The sequence below is a fragment of the Paroedura picta genome, chromosome 4 (assembly GCF_049243985.1).
Source record: "Paroedura picta isolate Pp20150507F chromosome 4, Ppicta_v3.0, whole genome shotgun sequence".
In the NCBI taxonomy this organism is placed as follows: Eukaryota; Metazoa; Chordata; class Lepidosauria; order Squamata; family Gekkonidae; genus Paroedura; species Paroedura picta.
The window spans coordinates 80,937,599-80,958,542 of record NC_135372.1 but is presented as its reverse complement, the minus strand read 5'-3'; the positions used below and the strand labels follow the sequence as shown (position 1 = coordinate 80,958,542).

Below are 20,944 nucleotides of genomic sequence, written 5' to 3'. Positions count from 1 at the left end.
GATAAAAGATAGTAGCACTAAGGAAAAATGAAAGAAGTTTTGGATAGCCCCAATGTTGATACTACATTGTGAAAGTCCTGTCAATACATCCAGTTGTAATTGATCAGTGATAAGGAAAGGCATTCCCTGCAAACTTAAACCCTGTTCCCTCAACCCTTAATAGCTAATTACTTGTACTCATAATGATTGGGACTTTGGGGGAGAGTTTTGTTTTGGATACAAGCACTCAGTAGGAGACTAGAGGGCAGAGGGGAACAGAGTCATGTCAAGAGTGGCATGTCATTTCCAGTGTGAAGCCAGAGGTGATATCACACAATCAGTGTGAAGCTTGGTGAGTTCTTAAGCACTGTGTTGACAGTGTGACATCATTCCTGGGTTTGTCCCAGAAATGCCTTCATGCCATCAATGCACTGGTGATTGTTTGACTCATTTTTATTCCTGCTTCCCTACTGAGCAGCTACAGGGGGCATGTTAATTTCCTTTGAAAGAAATAGACCTGTACAGAATACCCACCCTCAGAGAGATTAATAGAGAGATGTAATACTATAGATACCATTAAATATGTAAATAACATGAGTAACTACTATTTTTTGTGCGGCTTTATAGCATAAATAATAATGGCAAAGTTGACTGTTTTCATTTCTATGGTGATGCAGATACACACAGCTAAAAACCCATGCACACAATTATCGCACATCAGGATATCATTAGTTCTTATACTGAAATATCTTTTGTGTAGGAATTTTGTTGTATTTCTTTTCATGATCCAGGGATAAGTTCCAGCATGAAAAAAAAAAGTATTATTTGGCCCAGTCAATGCCCCCAATGGCCCCTTGGTGATTCTCTCCAGGACAGTTTCAGGTCAGAAAAATGGTCTGAAGGTTAGGACAGTTCATTCAGTCCTAATCAGAATCAGGCACCATGTGTGGAGAAATTGAGGTGAATCCACAAGCCAGCTGGACAGGGATAGATCGGCATTGTTCAATCTGTCGGCAGCGTTCGATGTTGTCAACCATGAGTCTGGGTACTCCAACAGCCCCAAAGAACTGATATAAAACAAATATAATCTCAATAATTATAATAATAATAACACATAACTCTCAATAATGAGAACATATGACTATGATAGGAAGAAGCAAAAGGCAGAGTAAAAATTCATGCTGATTTCACAGATTCTGAATTGCCAGCCTAGCAGGCATAACACTGTAGCAATTAACTGGACAATGATGTGGGAGGGATGAAGATGTCTTTCTATACCTCAGAAGAGAAGGACCCTTCTCAGTAAGTAAACAATAGGCATTTTCCTTCTGAGGCATTTTCCATCTTGTGAGACCTCCCAGAGCAGTGGCTTAATATCATCATCTGGAATAACGTGCTGAAGGACTCACCTACCAAATGGTGAGTCAGCAGAGCTATAAACATTAATTCTGTAATGTCAAGTAAAGGTGGAAATTGATGACTAAGTGGCTGCTTGACAAATTTTGTCTACAGATGTCTGCCTATTAAAGGCTGCAATACTGCCCATCCAATTGGTTGCTGCACTGCATTATTGAATAGGCAATGCTATACTCAGGAACAAATAATGCCTGGGACTTACAGACTTCTGTTATACAGCTCTTCAAACAGCAATTAATTGCTGATTGGGACATCTGCTTGTCTAGATTAGGTGGTGAAATGGCAAGTTTTTCTGAAGGATTCTGTTCAAGCAAAGAATGCCTTAAAAGAACTTTCTGACAACCAAAGAGTGCCACAAGTACTCCTTTGGATGTTTAGGGTCTGGACAAAAGGGTACCAGGCATATTTCTTGGTTCAAAGTGGAAAGTTGAATTTACTTTTGGCCTGAGCAACAGGTCTGTTGTAAGTATTACTTTCTCCTTGTGAAACATGTAGGGGCTTGAGTAGCAGAACACTGCACAAAGCTCAGACACTCACCTTGTTGTAATGATGGTGATCAAGAATAAAAATTTTATGCTCAGAAACTTGAGGTTGATAGCCCTAATAGGCTCGAAATCTGTTTTGGTAGGTGTATTCAATACTGTGTAAAGCCTCCAACTTGGGAATATGTGTTTGGTCAGAGAACCGTTAGGAATTTAGCGACATGCAGATGCTTAGAAAGCGGTTTTCCTTTGAAAGATGGTAAAACTGTTGTAAGTGCAGCTATCTACCTATGTAAAGTTACTGACTTGAGACCCTGGGCAGCTCCATCCTGAAGGAAATCAAAGGTCCTTCATTTTGGAGGACAGGTATGGAACTCTTTCTGCAACACCACCTGACAAATGCTTTCCATGAATAGTTGGACATGTTATTGGTAGAGTGATATCTGGCTGGCAGGACAGTATCAGTAACTTTTGCACTATATCCTAGTGTCAACAGTTGTGACCACTCAGTTTCTGTGTGGCTAATCTGAGCCACTCCCTAGCCCCAGAGAAGTATGTCGGACCCCAACAAGGGCCACAGCCTTCTTGGTCATGACCCCCACCTGGTAGAACAAGCTCCCTGAAGAGATCAGGTCCCTGCACGAACTCTCACACTATTGCAGGGAGCTCCTCCACTAGGCATTTGCTTGAGGCTGACCTGCAAAAGGGAGCTCCTGTCATCTCCTCTGTCCAGAGCTATTGCCAGAATATCAAGGCTCGCTCAGTTACCAGGCCCCCTGTCTTTCCCACAGGAAAAGTGGGCAGCTCAAAGTAGGAGAAGGTGAAGAAAGGAGGGGTAGAAGCAGATGGAGGCTTCAAAGAAAATGTAAATAGTAATAATAGGTAAGAAGTGAAAATAAGCAAGAATAAACATTTATAATAGAAAAGCCTGCTGCTCTGGTTAACTATGCTGCTTTCCCTAGCTGTGGTGGGAAATTAAGAGGAAGAGGAAGAAGAAGAGTTGATTCTTATATGCTGCTTTTCTCTACCTGAAGGAGGCTCAAAGTGGCTTACAGTCGCCTTCCCTTTCTTCTCCCCACAACAGACAGCCTGTGGGGTGGGTGAGACTGAGAGAGCCCTGATATTACTGCTCGGTCTGAACAGCTTTATCAATACTGTGGGGAGCCCAAGGTCACCCAGCTGGCTGCATGTGGGGGAGTGTGGAATAACTGAAGAAGGGGTGACTTCCACCACCAGAAACAGAAAGGAAAGGATTCCTACCTCCCTAAAGCAAGTGATGGAAATCACCCACCACTTCTGTCTCAGAGGATGAACAGTTGTAATTCTTGGAGATCACTAGGCCCCACTTGGAGGCTAGCAACCCTATGTTCAACAAGCATAATCCAGTGAGGTAAAGCAGGGTTAAGAGAAGACATGTTGTTAAGTTTGGAAGCAACCAACCATTTAGTTTGAAGAGCATTCAGAATGAATGCAAAAAAAGAAATTGTTTATTGACTGCAGTGTTCAACACTATGCAAACTTGAAAGAATTCTATTGATAGCAATGAGAATACTTTGAAACAAATGATATGAGAATTTCTTACAGAAATGATAGCTTTTCCATCAAAGGGACTTTCACTACAAGGTTTATTTTTGTTCCTCTTCCATTTTGTTTTATGTTCTTTCATGCTGTTAACTCCTACTTATCACTTCCTGAACCCAACTAAGCATTTTTTCTTTGTTATTCTTCATGCTTTCTTTGGGCAAACTGGACACAGCTCACTCCTCTTAAAAGCCAGCCTTTCAAGTTTTCAAATAATTTTTTAATTTCTCATCCTCTTAGTGAATGCCAAAGATGCTAAAATGGGAGATGGAGACTTGCCACAATGAAATGGAATTCCTATAATTCTGGACATGAAAGTCAGTTGGCTGCTCTTGTTGATACATTTTAAGTAATACTAATCCACCAGTTATGTGTTGTAAAAGGGAGAACACAACAAAGTTGCTAATGGAGATTAGAACTAGGAATCGTGAACAGTTTACAGTCATCATCTAAACAAAGTACGTGCAATATTCTATACAAGCTTCAGCAGGTGTCAAGATTTTATAAGGGCAGAAAGTTATTTGTAGTGCCTCAACCTAGTCATCATTTATGTGCTCTTGACCAGCAAGCAGTATTTGCCCTACCTAACAAGAAACTCTTATCTACTTCCATTTTCCAAAAACCTGTTGCATTACTGCACTAAATCCAAAGGCCAAAAGATTACCATAGTGTGGTGCCACATTATGCCCTCTGCCACCCTCTGCAGTCTTGGCTGCCCATTAAAGAAGCCTTCACACACCTTCGTTGCTCAATCCTCTAACTTTTTCTCCTTTCCACATTACACTAGCCTTGGGGTCACCTGTTCCCACAACTGCACAACCCCCCCCTCATGGCCTAGTGTCCTTTTAACCTCCCTCTTTGTTCCACTCCCCCCCGCCCACTTCTGAGCCCCATCCTCCTCTTCTGTGCAGCTTCTGTCAGTGGGATCTCAGCGTCTCAGCCAGTCTGCTGGTAAGTCTCCTCTTCCTTCTCCTAGGTGCTGTGTGGCTGCAGCTGCTGCTACAGTGCTGCTTGTTGGACCCTCTTGCCGGCCCCTTTGGCAGGGTATGGGAGGTGGGGCTGCATTCTGCACATTATTCTTTCCTGCCCCCCTGACTGGGCCACTTGTGGCAGTCTTCGGCTCAGGCTCTAAACCCCACAAACACCTATCTTGGGGCTGGGCATATTCCATGTGGCAATGAGGGCTGTCCTCATCAGTAAGTGCCTCCTTGGTTCTTTGCTCACTCCTTTACCTGCCTCCCTTTCTCTGCCCTGATCCTCCACTTCCCCCATTCTACTCAACGGCGGGGCCCAGTCTGGGGCTTCCTCAGCTTCCCTACCTTCCTGTTCCTCCTGCTCTGCTGTACCCTTAGCCTCACTTGGGTCAGTAGGGCAGGTGGGCAGCCTTACCTCAACAATGTGTACCCTACCCAAACCTCCCAGGGACAGGACTCCCAGTTGACCTGGGAGCCCTACTACTCATCTGGGAGCAGGGCGGTTATCTTCCACCGGACCAGGGAGCTGTTCTGACCCCCCCCCCCACTAGGCCAGAATGTGGGCACTATCAGCCTCCATTCCAGGATACAAAACTAGAGGGCAAAGTCATAGAAAGCATCTTAAAAGACATCAAACTATAACTCTGCAACTGGCAGCTCAGAGATCAAGCCAAGGAAAGGCCTCCCCATCTCCTAATAGCTGCCTCCAGTGCTTACTACCACCACTTACCTCCTCCTTCTTTGAGGAGTAGAGGGGCCACAAACGAAATGTGCAAGAGTACATTTGCTAGTATCTAGTTGTGGGTCTGGATATATCTGGAATTATAACTGATCTCCATACTACAGAGATCAGTTTTACTGAGTTCAGATAAGATGACATGGGATATTTTGGTAAATAATAAATCGTAAACATTAATTCTGCAAACTTAAATGGACTCCGGGGAATGGTAGAGGACAGGAAGGCCTGGAGGATCATTGTCCATGGGGTCGCGATGGGTCGGACACGAATTCGCACATAACAACAACAAACATTAATTCATAATTTTAAGCAGAAATCTAGAATTATGATCCATCTTCCTTCCATTTAATTTCCATGACCTTTCTCCATTAATCTAAAATAAAGGTAAACATTTAAAAACTGTAGCTCCCCTTCTCCACTGTGAAGCCATTAGTGTAGTCAGGGGTAGTAAAACTGCGGCCCTCCAGTTGTCCATGGATTACAATTCCCATGAGCCCCTGCCAGCCTTCGCTCCATGGGAATTGTAGTCCATGGATATCTGGAAGGCTGCAGTTTGCTACCCCCTGGTGTAGTGTGATGTTTTCACTAATAGTTGAAGTTGCATGATTAATTGGGATTTTTATTGACGGAATTTTGATTAGTATTTGTTCATTTGTTACTTCTCTTGGTTACTTCTCCCCCAACAGTCCTGTCAGAGATAACCAGGGACTGATCTGTTATAAGGCAAGAAGCAGTGGAAGCCACCATTCATGCCGATCACCAGCCTCTTGGGAGCCTGGACACCATGCTAGCTAGCCCTGGAGACATCCCCCTTATTTCCTTTAAGTTTCCCATCACTCCTAGACATCTAGTTTGGCAAACTCTCCTCTACACTGACAGATTAGACACTCCTCTTCTAAAAACACCTGCTTCTCATATGAACATTTGTTCTTTTATCAAATGATTTTAATATTTTCTCCAGAAATGTCTATAATTGTTATAAATTGCCACCAGGTGGAGCAATGTTTTAAAAAAATATCTGCAAGTTACAGGAAGATTTCCTCTGGAAAACACCATAACTTTAAATCACCTATCATCAGGAGATAAAACTCTTCACTTTTACATTTTGCATTATATTCTAAAAATGAGCAAACATAGACGTAAGTATGGAAAGTACAAACATATAACAGAATCTTCAAGGAAAAGTATTAATAGATTCAACTCAAATTGTCAAAGAACTATATGGGAAATAGACATATGGCTGTTTTCTTGTATGAACTCTTGCTTAGGAGAATATTCTGACAATTCCTGATCAGCTAACTTTGACTTAGAATATCTTAGAATAGTTTTTTTTTTTATTTCTTGACCTGCAAATAGAGGCTAACAGAACAAGAGATTGGAAACACTTGGAAGGAACTCTATGCACCAGGCCTGCTTTGTAAAAGTCTTCCTGCCGGGCCATTAAAAAGTCTTGACCAACTATTTTATCGTTTACCCATGTACTGCAAGGGTACCAACACAATTCATAGAACTAATCACTTGCAGACTTAGTAGGCACTCTTAGCTGACACAAATGAAAGATTTATTGTTGGGATGATGAAACAAAGAGCAAGTTGTGCAAACTTTACTGAGCTGGATTATGAGAACATGCTTTTTCCATTTCCCACTTTTAAATGCATTGGGTGCAATTTCCAAAGAAAGGCCAAGATAAGTTATTCAACAAAATAAGCTGCAGGGTATTTGAGCACTGGAACCTTTTTGTGGGCATGATCTCTCCACAAACAACAAGAATAATACACAAATAGAGATTCTGCACCATTCTACTGATTAAATCTAGCACATGGAGTTATACTTGCACAGCAGTTGTTCGCAGAAACAGAACCACAATGGGTGAAAGGCAATAGGAGCACATTCAATATGATCACTATTATTTCTCATTTTTGTAGCACTTTTCGCTGCAAGATAAATATACTGCTTCCTTGCAGGTTTTCCAAAGCAAAGCAAATTTTACTTGGAATCAGGAAAATGACTGTCCTCCCTCCAAAATAGCTGAATCATGCAATCAGTTGTACCAGCAGAATCCCCTTTGCCAAAGGACTGTAACAAGTGTTGCCCTGGAAGGGACAGGATGAAAGAAACTACTCAGAATCAAAGAGTGGCATGCTTAGAAACTGTCTGTCACTTCCCCCCATAAAAAACAACAACATCTAGAACCTTGTTCAGATGAAACAATGCCTCCATCAAACCTCACAGATGTTTAAAGTTCTTAAATCCCAAGAGTATTGTCAATGTTTTTGTTTGTTTGACTCATAACTGATGGCCTGCGACCTGAGCCCTTGATTAGGATTAAGTTATTGAGGGAATTAGGTGCTTACAGCAAAAAGTTATCCAGCATGTTTGAATAGCTTGGGAGAACTCATGACATCTATTTAATTAACTTACCCATTCACAGGATGCTTCATAAAGCTACATCAGTCTACGGCATTCATTTCTGTATTTCACTCCTAACTTCTAAAGTGGAGCATGACAGCCTAAAAGTCACAACCCCTAGCCTTCTTCCACAACCCACTCATAGGGAGCTGGCTGCACTTATTCAGCAATCAGGGAAATATATGTAACATGAAATCATCTTACCACTTTCCATGGCCAAGAATAGTTCTTATCATTAAGTCTGTTTCATCAGACTGGAGGGAGGTGAGTAGTGGGGTTCCTCAGGGCTCGGTGCTCAGCCTGGTACTTTTTAACATATTTATTAATGATCTAGACTAGATGAGGGGGTGGAGGGACTACTCATCAAGTTTGCAGATGACACCAAATTGGGAGGACTGGCAAATACTTCAGAAGACAGAGACAGAGTTCAACGAGATCTGAACACAATGGAAAAATGGGCAAATGAGAACAAGATGCAATTTAATAAAGATAAGTGTAAAGTTCTGCATCTGGGTCAGAAAAATGAAAAGCATGCCTATTGGATGGGGGATACGCTTCTAGGTAACACTGTGTTTGAACGAGACCTTGGGGTACTTGTGGATTGTAAACTAAACATAAGCAGGCAGTGTGATGCAGCGGTAAAAAAGGCAAATGCCATTTTGGGCTGTATCAACAGGGGCATCACATCAAAATCACAAGATGTCATAGTCTCATTGTATACAGCACTGGTCAGACCACACCTAGAGTACTGTGTGCAGTTCTGGAGGCCTCACTTTAAGAAGGACGTAGATAAAATTGAAAGGGTACAGAAGAGAGTGATGAGGATGATCTGGGGCCAAGGGACCAAGCCCTATGAAGATAGGTTGAGGGACTTGGGAATGTTCAGCCTGGAGAAAAGGAGGTTGAGAGGGGACATGATAGCCCTCTTTAAGTATTTGAAAGGTTGTCACTTGGAGGAGGGCAGGATGCTGTTTCGTTGGCTGCAGAGGAGAGGACATGCAGTAATGGGTTTAAACCAGTGGTCCCCAACCTTTTTATCACCAGGGACCACTCACCGCCGGGGACCACTCACTGGGGACCACTCACCGCCTTTTACTGAGGCCCGGTGGGGGGGTAGTTTACTCCTCTACTCTCAACCACTGCCCTAACGCTCTCTGATCGCTATGGTAATGTTTAAACATCCCTTCAAAATAAGATACAGACACGCCACAACAATGAAGTGTGTTGTAAAGGGCTGGGAGGGATGAAGTAAAGGGCCGGGGGGGGGGGAGAAGGCGTCCTTCGGGGCCCACCTCCAATTAGTCGAAGGACCACATGTGGTCCATGGCCCACAGGTTGGGGATCGCTAGTTTAAACTACAAGTACAAAGATATAGGCTTGATATCAGGAAAAAGATTTTCACAGTCAGAGTAGTTCAGCAGTGGAATGGGCTGCCTAAGGAGGTGGTGAGCTCCCCCTCACTGGCAGTCTTCAAGCAAAGGTTGGATACACACTTTTCTTGGATGCTTTAGGATGCTTATGGCTGATCCTGCGTAGAGCAGGGGGTTGGACTAGATGGCCTGTATGGCCCCTTCCAACTCTGATTCTGTGATTCTATTATTATGAACAAGTACTGAGGCTAATAATCAGGTGGTATTTGATCCCCGCTTTTACAATGCAGTTTCCAAGCACAAATTCTGTAAAAGAGTTTTGTGTCTCAGTGAAGAGATCTGCAAGCATCTGTTCATTGCTATATTTTTTCTTACTTAGAGATGGGCCATACATGTCCCTGAAGTCTCCCATTTTTGTCAGTTTAAATTTTATTTGTTGTGTGTTCAAAACACAAGGACTAGAATGCTTGAAAGGGAAAAAAGGCTGTAAACTCCATAAAACTGCCTCACTTACCTGTATCGCTGAATATGGGAGTTGTAAGAGGGTGGCTATGGGAGAAAACCAAACACACTATAACCAACGTCTGTGCAGAGTACCACAACGACTGGTACTCTCCCGACAACGTCTGGTACTCTCCCGAACATTACTGGCATGATTTCCCTGCCTAGATACGGTGCAGTTAGAGCTTTCATCCTTAGCCAAGTATTTGGGAGTGACTTTCGATACCTCCCTAAAAATGGAGGCGCAGGTCACAAAAGTAGCCCAACCGGTGTTTTTCAGTCTTCACCAAACAAAGCTACTAGCACCCTATCTGGCCCCAGACCACCTAGCCACAGTGATCCATGCAACAGTCACCTACAGTCTAGACTTCTGTAACTTGCTCTATACAGGCCAGCCTTTGTCCTTTACCCAGAAGGTTCAACTGGTACAGAAGGCAGCTGTGAGGTTTCTCACAGGAACATCATGGAGAGCCCATATACAGCAGCTGCATTAGTTTTACAGCAGCTGCATTGGTTGCCAGTTGTATACCAGATCAAGTTCAAGTGTTGGTTTGGCCGTTAAGGCCATTCACAGTCTGGGTCCTGCGTACCTGAGTGACTGTCTATCTCCCTAAGCCCCTCGCAGCACACTCTGCTCTGTGCTTTAAAATAGGCTGGTGATCCCTGTCCCATGGGAAGTGCACCTGGCCTCCACGAGAGCCAGGGCCTTTTTGGTCCTGGCACCTGCCTGGTGGAATAAGCTTCCAGAGGTGCTGAGAGCCCTGAGAGAACTGTCTCAGTTCTGCAGGGCCTGCAAGACATAATTCTTCCAAGAGGTCTTTGGTTGACACCAGAGCAGATCTACTGGGCAAGATCTATTGGGCCCCTCCTCTGTGCACTCCTTGAGATGTCAGACCTACTGGGGTGGAGGCCCATTGATTGGGTTATTGGGTGGATTGTTAGATTGTTTTTACTGTATGGTTTTATTGTTATTTTTATTGTTATACACCACCAGGAGCCGACTGGCCAAGCGGTAAGCAAATAAAATTAATATAATAATAATAATAATAATAATAATAATAATAATAATAATAATAATAATAATAATAATAATAATAATAATAATAATATTTGACCAATTTCTTCTAAGAATTGGCTAAATGGTAATCTATTTCTCATATGTTTAGGATAGTGACTTTCATATTTCAAAAGAGTTTTCATAAAGTTTTTACATAAAGGTTTGAATAATTATATTCTGTTTCCTTATGACAATGACATCTAAAAAGTTGATTTTCTTGTCATGCATTTGGAAATCAAATTTAATATTTTCATCCTGTACATCCACTCAAATGTGGAATTCCAATAAACTTCTGTGGTCACATATGGATAATAAAAATACATATCTAGATATTGCCATAATTTGATGTTACAACCATGGAAAGTATTGTTATCTTCAACCCTGCCCATATATAAGTTGGCAACTTCTGAGGCCATTGAAGTTCCCATTGCAATGTCTTTAAATCACATATATTGCATCATTAAAAGAGAATAAGTTGTTTGTGAGCAGTGTAGAATTTCAGCTAGAAATAAGAAATGGGTGGAATTCTATTATTTCTTCTTTAATGCTTTTTCTATAATAGCTAATGCTTCTTTTGGAGGAATGTTGCTATAGACTGACACCACACATCTAATGCAACCCAAAGGATTTCCCTATTTTTATTAGCTATACTCTCCAATCCTTACCATGGAGCACCCGCCTCCTTCAGCCGCGTGCCCAGCCTCACCGTCAGAAGCTTCCTGAACGGTGAGGAGTGCACATCCATGGCTCCCAGGTACTTCTGTCCTGGGGGGGGGGGGGGTCTTTCCCTAGCCACTTGCCCTGTGAAGTCCTCTCGCCTTGTCACAGATGCGGCGAGAGGCCTTTGCGGGACAAGCAGCTGCTCCCAGGAACGGTGGCCCAGGGGGGGCAAGCGGCTCCTCCCGGGAACAGAGCCCAAAGGGGGTGTGGGGGCTTTCCCTCACCCCTCACCACGCGAACGCCTCTCGTCAAGTTGCAGCCGCGTCAAGAGGCCTTTGCAAGCTGAGCGTCTCCTCCTAGAGACGCCAGCCTGCTGGGGGGGGGGCTTTCCTTGGCCCCTTGCCCAGCCGGCAAGCTGGCAGTGGGGGTCGTAGAAAACCCTTGCCAAAGCCCATTTTTTAAAATGGGCTTTCCTAATAGTTTATTAATAAAATCAGTAATATCTCTTATATATGATGGCATTATATGGTCTGAAGGGAAAATATATTTGGATAGGAGATCCAGAACAGAACTACAACCAGAGATAATAAGCCTACTGGAGGAGGGGTGGATTTTAATATATTTTTGGTACAATGTAGAACAGTGGTCCCCAACCTTTTTTATCACCGGGGACCACTCAATGCCGGGGACCACTCACTGGGGACCACTCAACGCCTTTTACTAAGGTCCGATGGGGGGGGGTAGTTTACTTCTCTACTCTCAACCACTGCCCTAACGCTCTCTGATAGCTATGATAATGTTTAAACATCCCTTCAAAATAAGATACAGACACGCCACAACAATGAACATAAAGAACATTTTATTTTCATGGAAATTTTAACTCGTGACAATGACAAATCAATGGGAACCCTGAGCTTGTTTCTCTGCAACGAGATAGTCCCATCTGGGAGTGATGGGAGACAATGACACCCGAAGTGTGTTGTAAAGGGCCGGGGAGGATGAAGTAAAGGGCCGGGGGGGGGGAGAGAGAAGGCGTCCTTCGGGGCCCACCTCCAATTAGTTGAAGGACCACATGTGGTCCGCAGCCCACAGGTTGGGGATCGCTATTGTAAAGGGCCAGGGGGGATGAAGTAAAGGGCCGGAGGGGGGAGAAGGCATCCTTCGGGGCCCACCTCCAATTAGTCGAAGGACTGGGTTAATATTATCAAGGAAATCTCTTTCTGTAGATGTAATATATCCGATACTCTCCTCCAATATAGTTCTAATCATACTTTGAATTGATGGGCCCAAGTTTGTGTATATGAGATATAATAAACTGGATTAACCTGGCTTTCTCAACCAGGATTTTATGAAACCATGGGGTTTCACAACAGCCCTGGAAGGATTTCATCAATTGGGTTGGTTAATTAGATTTTAATATATTAATATATTATATATTGTATATATTATAAAATTGTATATAATTATATATTATTATATAATTTATATACTATTTTGTAAGGTTAAAAAAAAGAATTAGGTGATATGGTCATGTTGACTGCCCCCCCCCAGTAGCTGGTGATGGGCCTGCAGGGGGTAGGAAATCCTTGCTGACTGAGGTTTAATGCACACAGTAGTGACTAAGGCCTAGAGAGGTAAGTACTCTCATTTTAATTATTCTTTTGGTCTCTTATGTATTGACTTCATATAACTTGGTTTGAACAACTGTAATAAAGTTTGACTGGATTGGATTTAAACTGCAGGAAGGCAGGTACATGGAATGGCATAGGTCCTGTTGCTAGCCCACCACTGGGCTGTTTCTGGAGTTGGAGGGGGCCTGTTTTTGACATTGGGAAGGTTGGAGGTGACAGAGCAACATAAGCCTGCTCAAGCCTTGTTTCTGGTATTGTGTTGGTGGCAACTGAGCAGCATAGGCCTGCTCTGGTCCTGTATCTGATGTTGGGGAGGTAGAGGCAATGGAGTGGCATTGCCCTGCCCTGGCCTTTGTTCTGGCAGGGGGTTGGGAATGACAGAGCAGCATAGGCCTGTTTTAGCCCTGTTTCTGGCATGGGGGTGTGGACCCGATGTAGTGGCATAGGCCTGCCCCAGCCCTGTTTTTGCAGGTTCCCACTGTAGGCTCCCTTTGGTGAAGAAGAGTCCGGAGTATTGTGGTAGCCAGCCTACAAATCATCTGAAAATATTTCTGTGCTATGCTATGGGAATGGCCTGGTGATGGCACATCCAGCAGGGGTGTCTTGGTGATGCCGTTTTCTGGTATTACATCACAGAAATATTACACACATACAAAAATATTTACATAGTGAAACACCATACTTGTGTGTGACATCAGTTTTACCATAAAGTTTCCCGTGATTTTAGAGAGGTGTGACATCACATCTGAGTTTTCCAATTAGTTACATCACACTTTTGCTAATGGCTACACCACATGTTCCTGCTCTACCTAGTATTCTGCTGTTTGTTAGACAAGGCCTACTAAACATCTCCTCAATCAATATATTAGGTGGCCCTTAGTTAGATCAATGTACTTCTTTGTACCTTTTTCATTTTTGAAACTCGAAGATAACACTTACTAGTTTATAGGCTTACAATTTGACTTTCTTCCCTTTAATGCAAAATAAATTTTAAAATTTGCAGTGAAAACAGGAATACAATGAGGGGAGATAATGGTGTCTTTTAATCATTCCAGCCAGGTAAGTAAGAATTTTTAAATCACCCCATATGAGCCCTGGCAGATTAAAAAGGTCCAAACATGGAGTTGTCATCCTATTAGGAGAAATGCCAATTCTATGGTTATGGTCCATGCATTCAGCCCCATTGCTCATGATTATGTTATTTAGAATTTAACTCAGACACTCTCATTAAAGCAGCTTTCACACAGCTAGGTCCCCAATGAAGACAGCAACTGAGATGTTTACTTTTATAAAGAGATAAAGGAAACTAAAATATTAATGCATTACAAATTGGCCACCTATCTCTTATGATAATATATAGAGATAAAGGTAAAGGTAAAGGTATCCCCTGTGCAAGCACCGGGTCATGTCTGACCCTTGGGGTGACGCCCTCTAGCGTTTTCTTGGCAGACTCAATACGGGGTGGTTTGCCAGTGCCTTCCCCAGTCATTACCGTTTACCCCCCAGCAAGCTGGGTACTCATTTTACCGACCTCGGAAGGATGGAAGGCTGAGTCAACCTTGAGCCGGCTGCTGGGATTGAACTCCCAGCCTTATGGGCAAAGCTGTCAGACGGCTGCCTTACCACTCTGCGCCACAAGAGGCTCATTATATAGAGATACTCATATTTAAATTAATAAAACTTACACCTGCTAATCAAATGGTGTCTTTTCTTTCTCTTTTTCTTTCTGTTTCTGCAGTTTAGAAGCTGAATTCTGTGAACAGTATAAGCAGGAGCACTCTTACATTTGGTATTACTATCATTATTCAATATTTCATATATTGTGTCTCATGCTAGGACAGATCAAAACAAGCACATGTTCACACACATATACCTTTCAGACACTTAAACTTCACTATACAATACTTAGAGATCATGATTCATTATTACTCAAAATGGTGGCAGAACAAAAAGATAATATGGAAAATCCTTTCTTTTTGCATTTTATAATGAAAACATTTAATCTGGCTAGGTTTTACTGTCAGACAATCAAAATTCCAGTTGTCTGGGACATCAAATCTAAAAAAGCATGAAATTAATCTTCAAAAATTCAAGTCTTAGGGGCATTGCATCATTATTTTAGTTGGATATATTTTGATCAAAATGCAGATGAGCACCAAATTTAATAAAACTAAAATAACACAAGTTAAGTATGAAACATAACAGGATATTGCAGAGAGATTAGGTAGTTTCCTTCAGACTACTTGCACAGCCGAAAGAATAAAAAGACAAAAAGCAAAAAAACATACACATGAAAAGGACATAGTAGAGAAGGAATCAATTATAAAATTAATGAAAAATAAAAACAGTTTTTGGCACCCAAACACAAGCCAGATCCCCCCAAATATAATTCCTTCAGAGCAGATAGATTTTTTGCTTTTCCACTATCTGCAGTAGAGAAGGGAGCACACAGGCTAAATTTAAACCAGCTGTAATGATGAGTGTTACAGTTGGACTGCAGGGAAGCTTACCTCATGAAAGTATTGTGGAAACTGCTGTTGGAAAGATAATAAAAGGATTAACTGCCATTTTAGTGGACCATTTACTTTTCAATCAAAATGTCTCATGTATTTCCTGTTCTCAAGTAGCCTGAATTCCAAAATTCCTTTGTCTATTACAGTACATAGTAGCAAAGCCTGCCACAAGAAATTAATAATTTTACATGGATGGGAGCTTTTATGCATACAGACATAAGGCTACTTGTTGCCAGCCTTCCATGAACACATTCAATACATATTCACCCAACAATTTTTCCTGAACAGATGGGAAAGACCCCCATATTCAAAGAAAGTACAAATGTGCTTTGAAAAAGCACTGGAAGTAACAAGAGAAAAAGAAATATTTTTCAGGGGGAAAGAAAATACCCATGATCACTCATTGTTATGTTACAGGCTTTAAAAACAGCCACCAGCACCTTATAATTTCCTTGATGAACTTGTGGTTATTAATCTATACTTAACAGATAACAGTTCTTTTAAAACAATATTACATCAAAATGCAAACAAATTTATCATTCTGAATCATAAATAAACATATGTGGTTGATATTAATTTTAATATCATAACCTTCTGTATCTTGAAACATGTTGCAAAAATATATACAATTGAATAGTCCCATCCAACTCAGAATCTACTGTACTGAACTCCCTATCATAATAACTGATCATGATGCTAGCATGCCAGGAGGGGCACGTATAAATAATCAAATAATAAAATATAAATAAATAAAGTAAAATATTCATGTCAAACAAGGATAGCTGCCCCTTTTCCTTTTCTCAATGAAAACGTCTATTCATAGGCTCACCCATAACTCTTCCACAGCCATTAGAAACCTAGATGCCAACTGTTGGTTCTGTAACTTCTGCATTGCCAAGTTCTGACAGGGACACAATTAAGCATGTTCTAAACACTGCACTGCCATGTGTGTTGAGCCTTTTGCTTACTTGTCTGACAAGAAAATTTGCTTAAGTGGCATAGTATTTTTTTCAATACAGATTAAAATATGGCTACATTCAATTCATTCCTTAAACCAAATTACAAGAACTGGTTGTGGTAAGAGAAATGCAAATGATAGCTGCCAAACAAAAAAAATATGGTTTTCTCACTGTTAAGTAGATCTAGTTGTCTAAACCATCTGTTTCTTATCTGGAAAACAACACCACAAATTCTCTTCTGTATTTGCAAAATTTATTAACTAACAACACAAATTGAATAATGTATCTCTGGTTTAAAAAAAATAAAACTAAGAAAATAAATTGTTTTCATTGCTTTGTAAGAACCTACTATATTAGAAAGCTATCTCTATGATGCAGGCACACTCAATGTCTAGCTTTAACAACAGAACTCTAATGTACAGCTAACTCACTTGCGATTTTGAAGGCTCTGCACCACTATATTAACTGATGAAGACTTTTATGACTACCTTATTTAAGTTGTATAACTATTCTGGAACACCCATATATTGAGATCTGAATAATAAGATGCTTTCCAGGAAAATAATATGTGAACTCATTTTTAATTGTTATCTTAATTCTCTAGTTCTGGTCAAGAGAAATGAACAAACAATATTATTTTCTGCCCAAGATAACTGGAAGCTTTTACCATGTAGCTAATACAGAAAATAGTTTGAAATGGGAAGTAGTAATAACCATAAAGAGAAAAATCCCTATTGTAAAGATATTTCTGAACAGACAATACATCATTTGACAGGAAGCCATCTGAATTTTAAAAAACTAAAGCATGAATTTACATTGTTATGAGAAAATAAAGACTATCCTATATATAAGAAACCAGATACACTATGTTATTTTATTTCATTCCAGCAACCCTTTCTGTATACCTGGATACTCTAGAAACAGAGAGAGCAAGCTTGTACTACCACCAGAAAATTAATACAATATTTATCTGAAAGTACATTCTTTGGCATGTTAAGTTTTTTAAATTAACCTTTTATAAACTGACATACATATTTATTAAAGATCAAATCCAGTCAACAATGTATAGGGATAAAAGTTTATTCTTGTGCTAAGTCTTTGTTCCAAATAACAGCGACATTTTAAAGCATCCTAAATTTCTGAGAGGTTGCCAGATGTCTCTTCAATTTGAAGGGATGGCTTAGTTTGAAGAGAATGCTTCTCATTCCCAAACATCACGGCCATAATACACAGTGGGTGTTCCTTATTTCAGAGCACCAGCACTGTACTGTGTTTCAGTGAAGAAATAACAAATCTCCTAAGTGCTCCTGGTTGCTGACGTTTTGATGGAGGCAACCCAATCAGTTGGTATGGTTATTCCTTTGTAGGTAATACATTTGGAGTTTCAAACAAAAGTTTCCTATTTCACTGCTGGGTTTGGAAGCTCTGACCAATCTTGCCCTGTTATCATCTATTCTATTCAGAGTCTCATATTATTATTGCTTTCAGCATGTGGAAAGCCAACTGCAAGTCATTAGCTTTTATTTTAATTGCTCACATTATCCTGATAATGCCAGCATAGACAGTGCTGTTCCCAAGATGTTCCCTTTGGAACTTCTTCTATAGCTGCCTGATCAGAGCAGAACGGTTCTATTGATATTTTCAAAAAACCGCTTAAGTTAAAAGTCATACGACGTACTTGGTTCTAATTATTATGTTTATTGGGATTTTCTGCATTTTGTGTTATAATTCAAATGACTGTACTCATTTGGAATCTTGTTCATAAGACAGAAGGAAGCGAATTTCAGTGAACACGCTTTAAAATACCACCTGAGGCTCAGTGGTTCTTTCTTTACATTAAATTGCTGCAGATTGCTTTGATTGTATTAAAATTCAAAGCAAATTCAAAAATAATTCTCTATATTAAAAGCTAAGCTTTAGCTTTCACAGAGGGCACCAAAATATTATTTGTTATCATTGTAATACATATAACTCAGACATTTCCTCTGATATAAAGTTATTTCCACCCCAGTGCTTATTTGGAACCATCACAGAAACAGTTGCAGGAGAGCACTATAATTATGTTGGAAGGATAGTGAGAAAACAGAAACAGTGTAAAGAATTCGGTATGCACTTCTAGTTGAACTCTCCTTGGAAATATCATAGAACAGATTACAGTAAAGGACTACACTTATAATGAAAGAATATTTTAAAAGGAAGAATGAATGCAAATAAATATAATCTGGACTTACCATACATTTGTTTGGTTTTTCACCAGAATGAACCCTCATGTGAATCAGCAGTTTATAACGGGCATTGAAAGGTTTATACCGACGGACACAGCCTGCCCAGAAGCAAGTGAAGTCCTCTCCTTTCCGCTGATCAATGTGTGTCTTTTCTATGTGCCGAACTAGCTCATCTTGTTGATCATAAGCAGCACTACAGTCAATCCACCGACAAGCCTGCTTACCATTGCTGGTCTCCTGCTCATCAACCTCACTCAGCTGAAGAGACTTTGGAGACATGGAGGCATGTAAATGAGACAGCGTCCCTTGAGTCTGGCTTCGCTGCTGGTGTAAGTGATAAGGTGGTGGCAGTTCCTGGTGATGCTGAAAAAGATCTGTTGCAGATGAATACTCGTCAAGTGGTTCTTGCTTTAAAAAACTCAACTTCTGGTTGCCATGGGAAGCCTCTTGCTGAGGAATACTAGTGCTGTTCATTATAAGGCAAAGGCTTGCATTTTCTTCTGCTTGCCGCATTTGGGAATGATCACAGTCCCCTCGGACACATTCACTGGAAACAGGTAAAAGACATACTGATGGGGAGGGATGATGGCAATGGGTCCCAGGCTGGGGCCGAGATGATTTCTGAGCACTGTGGAGAGTGATCTCCCCAGGAGAAGAGGAAATGCCAGCTGAATTAGTCCGCAGTCCATTCACACAGGTGACCAATGACGTCTGTGAAGTACGGATGATAGTTGTAATGTCAATCCCATCGGCAGAAGATGGCAGCATGGAGAGGCATCGCTTCTTCAGGTTGCTTGCCTGATGCCGGCTGGAGTTCTGAGGGCTGCTGAGTGACAATGATCCCAGGGAGGAGCTGTGTTCATTATTAAACAAGTATGATGAAAGTGAATTTGTAAAGCCATTGTTCATTAGCTCTATTTCAGGATGGAAGCTGCCCAAGCCTCTCAGTTCCATTCCTTCAGTAATCCCACTGTGTGTGGAAACCTCAGAAAGGCCCTTAAAATCGCTTGGGCACTCCTGTTTTATACGTGGAGTAGTGTGGCTTCCATTCATGCAAGGATTTGTAGAATCTCTTGGGTCTTGAAAGGAGAGAGGCCTGCAACATACAGTTTCACAGATCACTGAGTAGCAATAAAAATTAACAATCTGTACAAGACACAATATTTATTAAGTTTCCTAAGCAACTGATGCTTTCATGATATCGTCCCTGAAATAATGAATGGATCTGAACATTCTGTAAACAATTCCCATTTGTTTTTAAAAAAATACAAAAGCGGAAGTACCTTACATAATGTAAGTTTCATACATGCAGAGGTTGAGCACCTCTACAATGTTTCTTAAACTGTCATGCTTTTAATTAATTTATATTTATTCAGTGGACAAATGACAGTGCAAGATCTAACTCCCAGAACAGGCGGATGATGCCACCTTTTGCAATTCCCTCAAGCCTTCTGCAAAACTCATTTTCAGTCATGAACAAAACATCCCTTGCTTGTGATATGAATGGTCAAATCTGGATGCTTCCAAAAAGTGGATTTATTTCCCAGTAACCATGCCTCCAAAGCAGTTTAATCCTAGCTTAGAATCCTAGGTTGTGGAGGAGACACAAACTCATTTTTGACCAGGTTACTCACATGTAACTCATGTTACAACCAACTAGAGCCTTTGTACCCAGACAATCTTCAATTAGACTCTGTATACAAGGGGAAGAGGGAGAGAGAACCAAGTCTGACATGACTCATCATGAACAAATATTTTCTTAAGGAAATTTCCAAGATGGTTTCAGGCCTCATGGCCTTCTTCAAACAAAACCAGGAAGCATGTCCATTCAAAGTACAAAAAACACTTTCATTCTCACAACATTAGTCTCTTTTTCTAACCAAAACACAACCAAACTAATTACTTTACAAAATTGAAATCCCATCTTCCTACTCTAAAAAGGGCCATCCAGATGCCAACAAGTTAAAAGTTACACATCATTTAAAACATTAAAAAAAATTTCACTCACTGACAAAAGATGTAATCAGAAGGGGATAAATGAGTCTCCCTTAGGAGAGAGTTCTGGAGTTTTGGTGTGACAACCAAGAAGACCATGCCTGGTCTCATTAGCACATGAGGCAGGGCATCCAAAGATGACCGTAATGATTTGGTAGGTTCGTAAGAGTGTATCTTCATTTCAGATATACTGCAATCTTACATTCTAGACTAGCAGATAAGCATGTCTGCTTAGCCAATGAGATACAGAACTAAGACAGCCAATCACAATAAACAATGTACAGTAAGGTAATGCTAAACCAGGCATCTGCGAATAGCTGGTCCATCCCTTTGACATTTCCATATAATCAAGAGCAAGAAAGGCATAGAGTTCAACACTTAAATAAAAATTACTTTTTAAAGTTTGCAGCTAAGAGCTTCAGACATGAAAAACAATTATATTTCACATCTTAG

General features: G+C 40.9%; 1 protein-coding gene across 3 annotated transcripts in view; it reads right to left on the bottom strand.

The window, feature by feature from the left end:
- GLIS1 (GLIS family zinc finger 1) overlaps window positions 1-20,944 on the bottom strand; it is a 246,913-nt gene that overhangs the window by 131,077 nt on the left and 94,892 nt on the right. For all 3 annotated transcript variants that reach the window (XM_077333689.1, XM_077333686.1, XM_077333687.1), the window contains exon 4: window positions 18,503-19,592. In XM_077333689.1, the coding sequence (XP_077189804.1) occupies window positions 18,503-19,592 (1,090 nt within the window). The remainder of the gene's footprint in view (window positions 1-18,502; window positions 19,593-20,944) is intronic.